The sequence below is a fragment of the Anastrepha obliqua genome, chromosome 6, assembly GCF_027943255.1.
Source record: "Anastrepha obliqua isolate idAnaObli1 chromosome 6, idAnaObli1_1.0, whole genome shotgun sequence".
NCBI classification, from domain to species: Eukaryota; Metazoa; Arthropoda; class Insecta; order Diptera; family Tephritidae; genus Anastrepha; species Anastrepha obliqua.
The window spans coordinates 47,136,543-47,144,460 of record NC_072897.1 but is presented as its reverse complement, the minus strand read 5'-3'; the positions used below and the strand labels follow the sequence as shown (position 1 = coordinate 47,144,460).

Below are 7,918 nucleotides of genomic sequence, written 5' to 3'. Positions count from 1 at the left end.
ATATAAATAATAAAATAATTTTTGTTCGAGATTGTGACTCTATGTTATTACTTACTCAATGCTTTCTGTTCGATGTTGTAAAAGAGGAAGAGAAGAGATACAATTTAGAAAGAGTTAAAATTTCACAAAATTTCGCAATTTGGTTTAGATACGGATTCCATGAGAGTATAATCGTTGACTGCAGATATGCTTCAGACATTCATTTGCATTGCGCCTTCAATACTGGAGACTTTTACTGTTTCACTTTGTTATTGAATTGGAATTATTTTATGCCCTCTACGCTTTGACTGCTACGCTTTGTTGTCGAACTCGAATATACACATTACCACAAATCAGTGGCAAATTGTATGATTTCTGGAGTTTACTTTGTTAGACATTCATTCAGATATACCATGTTCTATCGCGAAGAGGAAATTGTATTTTTCGATTCTCCTCTCGAGCACTGCGTCGAAGATACTTTCATAGCAATCTATTTGCTATTTGCACCATATCACTTGAAATGTCAATTTGGCGGGTATGATATATTCTAGAGATATCTTACAGGTTCGAAAACAGATATTGTTGTACTGAGAGTATATTTTTTCGTTGGTCTTCGTCTCTCCAGTAATACGTCTTCTTTAACCTTTCCGAACAATAAAATGAACAAATCACTGCCCTCATTACCACATTTTGAAAAAAAGGCTTACATGGACCAAAGGAAATTCAGAACGGAATCGGGAAAACATTATATTCCTAGTTCTTTTTTCTTTTAGTAGGAAAGGTGAATCCGTCCTGGTGTATCGACAACTTGAATGAACTGTTAAACATTCAGGTTAAGGTTCATGTTTCGCCGCTTATTTGTTTTTATCGCCAATTTGACTGTAGTTTTGATGAATAAAATTTACCAAAAAGCATTAATTAGCTTTTATATATAAAGCTTTATTTATATAGATATTTGGAAGAACTAGCCAACCTTAGATTTTGCAAGACAATGATCCCAAGCATCGAAACCTAAGGTGTGTATGGTAGAGTGGAAACAGTTAATGGGATTGAAATGTTACACTGGCTTTCACAGTCGCCTGATGTTTAGTTAATCAAAAACTCTAAGAAAAACAAGTCCATATTTGTTATTAAGTTATTAATGCAAGTTCGACTGATTTGGAGCCGATTATCTCCACAACTTACGCAGAAGTTAACAAAAGCTCAAGATGGTGACTACACATATATCATATTATAAATATTCGAATCGAATCGGTCAAATAGTTTCTAAATTATGGCAGTTACGCTTCTATAAGACTGACTGTATACATGGAGATTTTATCTTAGTAGATTTTAGATTAACTTAAGTAAATAAATACGTTTCCACCAAAGACAAATCCTGGGTTTGCTGGTTTTGGGTTTCAGGGACTTTTCAACTGTTCCCAATGCGTGTATTATTACGCTGCCGTTACGGTGAATGGCATGCGCTACCGAGCCATCCAGACTGAATTTTTCTTTCCTAACAATCCGTTTATTGTACTGATGTAATGGACCATGTAACTTGTACCCCGGCACACATAAGATGGATTTCATATTCAAAAAGTAAATGCCATGAAATTATCTACCACATTATAAAAAAATGCATATAAAATTCATTCCAACTATATTTCTATTTGTATTATCATTTCAAGTTTTCAATCTCTTAAAAAAATACCTATACTGACAACCCACACCTTGTTTCACGCAGGTTTAACATAAAATATACGATATAAATAAAAAACTTCATTATAACTAATGAATTACAATAAAAAAATAAATTTCTATCTTGTGTATAGCATGTAAAAAGAATTGCAAACAAATAATGTAAAGTGAACATTCAGGGATGCCAAATATTTAGCATTAGTGATGACAGCTCGGCCTCTCCTGACAGAAACTCGTCCTGAGTTGAACAGCTTCATGACCATCATCATCGTGATCACCATCATCATCAATTTCAGGGAATAAGGCACACTGTTGCAATTGTACTGGACTTTCTTTGCGAGCCTTGCACACTTTCAATAACTTAGATGACATATCGGTCGAGTCGTAGGACAATGTATGGGCTGGAGTTTTCGCGATTCGCCTCTACTTGGTGGTGGACCTTCTATGAGGACCCAAGACTCATTCTCATATGGCACTGGTTTCCTATGTCTAGCGTGGAATTTGGCCTTCCATGTAACACTAGCTGTTTCGATGTTCCGAATTGCTTTACTACGTTGCCCATTCATATGTATGTAGTTGCTCATCGCCTGTCTGCAGCGCTGCCAATATCTTATTTGCTTTCAGTAAACTACCAATATCTAAAACACTTCTTATAATTGCCATGACTCTGCATCTGCCAGCCTCAATTACAACTTTCCTTTAGCTAGCGCGTCGATTCCAATAAGTGCGTAATGCGTCATCAAAAGCCCCGCGTTTCTGCAGTAGACCGCTTCACCAAAGATTTGCTGCTGCCCGAATCAATTAGCGCCTAACACTTCAACTCTGGTACACCTACGATATTAAATCCTTTACACAATTCCACGCACTTATTTTTATCAGCATATAGTAGTTATTTATTTATGTTTCACGGTAATTGTTTAGAAGAGCGGCCCTTCAGAAAATCAATATTTTTGTAAAATTTTTTCAATGATATCAATAAAATGTATTGTAAAAGAGTGTTTAAGATCGGGGGAACTATACTTTTATGTAGGATTTACTGTTAATATGAATATCAAATCCGGCGGGCGACACAACAAGAATTACCGCTTGAACATTATATAAGTGTTTTGAAATGTTGTCCAACTCCGGCTACGCAATCCACAGTATTTTTGCGTAGAACTCCTTTTCGCGTGGGCGGCCTTCGGCCGCGCTTCAAAAAAATAACCCTCATCAGTCCAACTCCGGCTACGCAATCCACAGTATTTTTGCGTAGAACTGCTTTTCGCGTGGGCGGCCTTCGGCCGCGCTTCAAAAAAATAACCCTCATCAGTCCAACTCCGGCTACGCAATCCACAGTATTTTTGCGTAGAACTCCTTTTCGCGTGGGCGGCCTTCGGCCGCGCTTCAAAAAAATAACCCTCATCAGTCCAACTCCGGCTACGCAATCCACAGTATTTTTGCGTAGAACTCCTTTTCGCGTGGGCGGCCTTCGGCCGCGCTTCAAAAAAATAACCCTCATCAGTCCAACTCCGGCTACGCAATCCACAATATTTTTGCGTAGAACTCCTTAAACACTCTTTTACAATACATTTTATTGATATCATTGAAAAAATTTTACAAAAATATTGATTTTCTGAAGGGCCGCCGGATTTGATATTCATATTAACAGTAAATCCTACATAAAAGTATAGTTCCCCCGATCTTAAACACTCTTTTACAATACATTTTATTGATATCATTGAAAAAATTTTACAAAAATATTGATTTTCTGAAGGGCCGCTCTTCTAAACAATTACCTGTTTCACTTTCAACACATTCCCCACTTGCTTTCAGATGTACATGGCCTCCCTGAACTTTTCTTTTTGGGCTTCCCAAAATTTCTAGCGATGTGCAATTGTAGCAAATTGGTCCACTTTCATTTTTATTTGCGTAAGTTATATTCACGTCACCTAAAACATGCGATGCCTGCTGAGTTGGGGTTCTTTGAATAACTTTACTATACCTATTCCGATTTTCAAAACTCGCGGACAAATTCATGAGCGATTGTATCAGGCCGGCGCATTGCGCAAACTTTATTGCACTTAATGTTTTCCGCAAATTATCATCGGCTAATCCATCAGCAATATACCAGACTATCGAAGTATTATCGATATTAAGATACATTTGCTGATTATGATACTGATACATTGCTCTAAACTGTTCAACTCTCTCGATGAATTGCATTTATGAATAAGTATTGTCAATAGGGTTGAACACTGGCAAGATAGTTGCTATATCACTCGGCTTATGTGTGTGTATGTTTCTCGTTGTAGACGAACATCTCTCTCCGGCTCTCAAAAATGCTGAATCATGCAAAGGCGCTGATCGGTTTGAGTATCCTAACGGAATTTCGAAACCAATGTTTGCTGCTCCTACTATTTGCTGTGTTGTATGCACATAAGTAAGTGGCACCCTTTCAGTCGGCGTTGATCTTATCTGTACTGGCTCTGTTGTATACTGCATCATATGCGTCATATGTGTCACGTCCGGTTGACCCAAATTAGAATGTGATGAAATTGGCTGCTGCGACATCGAATACATACCAGCGTACTTCGATGTAAGTGGAAAATTCCGATCTACTGGCAATGCAAACGAACTATGCAATGCTTATGACGCTTGTATTAATGTTGATACTGCTTGTTGCGAATGCGCTAACGGCCCTGCGTGACTGCGGTCGGTGGCGAAATATATGCCCGTTTGCACTGTGCCCGTTTCTGAAGCACTCGTTCCTCCTGGACGAAGAGTCTGCAGCTGTGGACTTAGCATCTCTACGGCACTACAAAGAGTGCTAACTTGCCTCTCGAGCTGCGTCATGACTCGCACGTCGTCCTTTGATAGTTCCCCAACCGTTTTCTGGCTCGTGTCAGTCGCCTGTGCTACACTTGCACAAATATGGAGCCAATATCGGCCTCAGCATTTCTGCATCTACCTCATGCAATCTGCTCATTAATTCTGCTTTCGTACCACTGGTCTTTAATGCAGTTTTTGCAACACGTCCTTTAACTCTGTTACTGTTAGGTGGTTAAGGTCCATCCCACTTATGAGTTCCGTCACCACTGACAGATCAGGATAACCAACTTTATTGAGATCACTCTAACGACTGTCTTTACATTTACATAAAATGAGTTCATATCCAGACAAAAGAATAAACTGTGTGAAAAATAGCATGTACAATGAATTGTAAACAAATAATGTAAAATGAACATTCAGAGATGCCAAATATATAGCATTAGTGATGACACACACTTACATACATAAATAAAAGGTAATAAAACACGAATTTTTATTTTGGGTCGCGGGCTGGATCAACGACAGCAGCCGCCTTTATTCAAAAATAAATAAAAATTGACCAAAGATTTCACAATTTCTACAATATTTATAGTACTGTATGTAAGCCTAAAGCTGGCCACACACAGGGCACAATCTCCAGCGATTTATTGCAGTTCGGGGAAAATCCATCGCGTATGGCGAAGTGTGCGACAAATCCCAAGTAATTGGAAATTTTCATTTACCTGCGATTTGTTTCTAGTTCGCGGCGCAGTTTGTAGATTTTCTCATTTTTGTACTGATGGTCGTCGACATAAGAGTGTGCGTGTTAATAAAATTTTTTAGAAGAATTTATAGCGTTTCCAAAATGTTAGCCACCATTATGACAAATAAAAAGTGAACTATTCAAAAACCTTTTTTTTCGCGATCGCGTCATCCCCTTTTTTTGTTTCGCATGGTAACAGTACGACGATCGCAACGAAATAACGGTTTATGGATTTGTGTACAGTGTGTGTGCATGGGACTTGGCACAAGTCTCTGGGAATTGTGCCCTGTTTATGACCAGCTTAAGCCTGTGCTGCAACTGAATTTTGTTGTTCCGGCCTACTTCCATGCTGCGACAATATATGTATTTATGAAATTGCGTATGGTCGTTGGATGCGAATGTGCTGAGTAGGTGGCCTAAATTTCGATTGTTATATACACTGTTGCAATTGTATTTCTAGTAACGAGTGCGGTAGTGGTTTCTTTAGGATTGAATCTTAATATGGGTAAACTTGGTGTAGTTAATTTATGGCATTGGTCGGGTGACATGTGTCGTTCTGATCACATTTCCTACGTTTTGTGAGGTAGTAGGTTTTCTGAAATTGCTTTTTGTGTGCTCCAAGGCAGATCTAATAGAAGCCACTAATTTTTGCTGGTGCAGGAAACATGCTATGTTATTCTTAGTTGCAAAAACGGACCTGTTGTTGCTTTTCCAGTATTTTGTGGTGATTGCTTGATTGATGGTGGGCTTCAGCCTTTCCCACAATACGCTCGCTAGACTGTTTTTTCAGGCTCCCCAGAATTCAATTTCTTCTTCGGCTGTGGTTCGTAAAGAACGAGTGATGTTGCTCCATTTCTCACGCATGGCGGATTGTTGGCTGGTTAATGTCCTCGTGAGAGTAAAGGTTGACATCACTGACATTAAAGATGGACGGGGCAGCGATGGACGGGGAAAGGCTAAAAAATCGTAGGACCTTCGGACGTCTACTGTACCTGTTATGTATAGGACCGCAAATTAACAGGCATGTTCTGAAAATCGCGCGATTTCAATTCGGATCCGAAATGGCAATTCGTACGATTTTGTTTTGGGTGTTCTGTAATTCGTCCGATTTCATTTAAATTCGAATTTAAGTTTAAAACAGCTGATTTCTCTTTGGCAATTAAACAAACCAAATGACAAAAGAATTCGTTGGCAAAAAATACGAAATAATTTCAAAATAAGAGGATTTAATTAAAAAAGTATCATGTTTTTTATGGCAGCTTATGTGTTAAACGAACGGGAGCAAGATTACCAAAGTAGAATAGATAGGCGGCGTTTAAGAGACCATTCGAATCCTCTCAGTGCACCGGATTCTACGTAAGATTAGAAATGGTTATACTTTGTGGCATTCATTCAGTTTTTCTACTTTAGATTTGTTTCCCACTATCGCCTAAACAAGTACGCTTTTTTAGAAGTGCTGAATGAAGTAAAATCTTTCGTCAAGGAAACGTCCATACCTATTTTATTAAAGCTGGCAGCAAGTCTTAGGTTTTTCGCAGAAGGTTCCTATCAACGTTCCGTCGGAAAGGATACAGATATTGCTATGGGTAGAAGCACAGTCTCAAAAATATTATCCGAAATGATCAATGCTTTGGAAAATGTTCTGTGTCCTAAGTGGATTAAGCTGAAAATGTCTGAAGAGGATTCTAGAAAATCAAAACTTCATTTTGTAGAAAAATTCGGTATTCCAGGAGTAATAGGGTGTATTGATGGAACACATGTGGCTCTGATTAAACCTTTTGAGAACGAGCATCTATTTTTTAACCGAAAAGGATTTTTTAGCATAAACGCAATGATTGTAAGAATGAATTTAAATTGTGTTTCTAAAATTTAAAATTTACTGCCTTTATTTTACAGATTTGTGATTTTGATATGATAATAAGAGCAGTTGATGCAACTCGGCCTGGTGCAAGCCATGACGCTTTCGTATTTAGTATGAGCAGTGCAAAACACTATTACCTATCGCAGTATGAAGCTGGTGACCGAGGGACTTGGCTACTGGGAGATTCTGGTTTTGGTATAGAGCCATTTCTACTGACTCCATATAGAAACCCAGGCCCAAGATCGGCAGAACACAGATTTAACCAGCAACATGCAAAAGCACGTAACATCGTTGAGCGTGTTATAGGAGTATTAAAAAGTCGGTTTCGTTGTTTGAAAACTACCCTGCCATATACGCCGCAAAAGGTAGTGAAGATAATAAATGATTGTTGCGCACTACATAACATATGTAGGAGTAATCAAATAGATGACATTGAAACAGAAACCGTATTAGAAAACAATCCAATTGATGAGGAAATTGCTGAAAATGAGGAAAACAGTAGTTTATATAGTGTTGGCAGAAATATAAGAGACTCTATTGCTAGAAATTTAATATTATGAAACATAAAATTTATTCATATTAAAAGTAAATATATACATAACATTTCAATAAGATTCTTTTATATTTATTTTTTAGTCTCTATCTCAAGCATTTTAGTTTTAATATTAACTGTTTCCTGTTGCAACTGCTCCATTTTGAGGTAATGTCTTTGCTTTTGCTCTATACTTTGAGTCTTCAACCGATTTTGCTCTGCCAGCAATTCATTTTGTTTCTCAACAACACGACGAAGTCGTCGAATCTCTTCCCTTTCATCTTCCTGCGATTTTGCAATCTTGTGTTGGTTTTCA

The 7,918-nt window shown here is 38.0% G+C and overlaps 1 protein-coding gene across 1 annotated transcript; it reads left to right on the top strand.

Moving 5' to 3' along the window:
* The first annotated feature begins 6,452 nt into the window (after positions 1–6,452).
* Positions 6,453–7,630, top strand: LOC129250471 (putative nuclease HARBI1). Its single transcript, XM_054890096.1, has 3 exons — positions 6,453–6,565; positions 6,620–7,046; positions 7,106–7,630. The coding sequence occupies exons 1-3, from the start codon at positions 6,453–6,455 to the stop codon at positions 7,628–7,630; spliced, it is 1,065 nt and encodes a 354-aa protein (XP_054746071.1).
* Positions 7,631–7,918: the final 288 nt, after the last annotated feature.

Coding starts and splice junctions, on each gene's coding strand:
- LOC129250471 (XM_054890096.1), top strand. CDS start 6,453: ATGTTTTTTATGGCAGCTTATGTGTTAAACGAACGGGAGCAAGATTAC. Junction 6,566..6,619: donor CTCAGTGCACCGGATTCTAC/GTAAGATTAGAA, acceptor TTTCTACTTTAG/ATTTGTTTCCCACTATCGCC. Junction 7,047..7,105: donor TTAGCATAAACGCAATGATT/GTAAGAATGAAT, acceptor TTTATTTTACAG/ATTTGTGATTTTGATATGAT.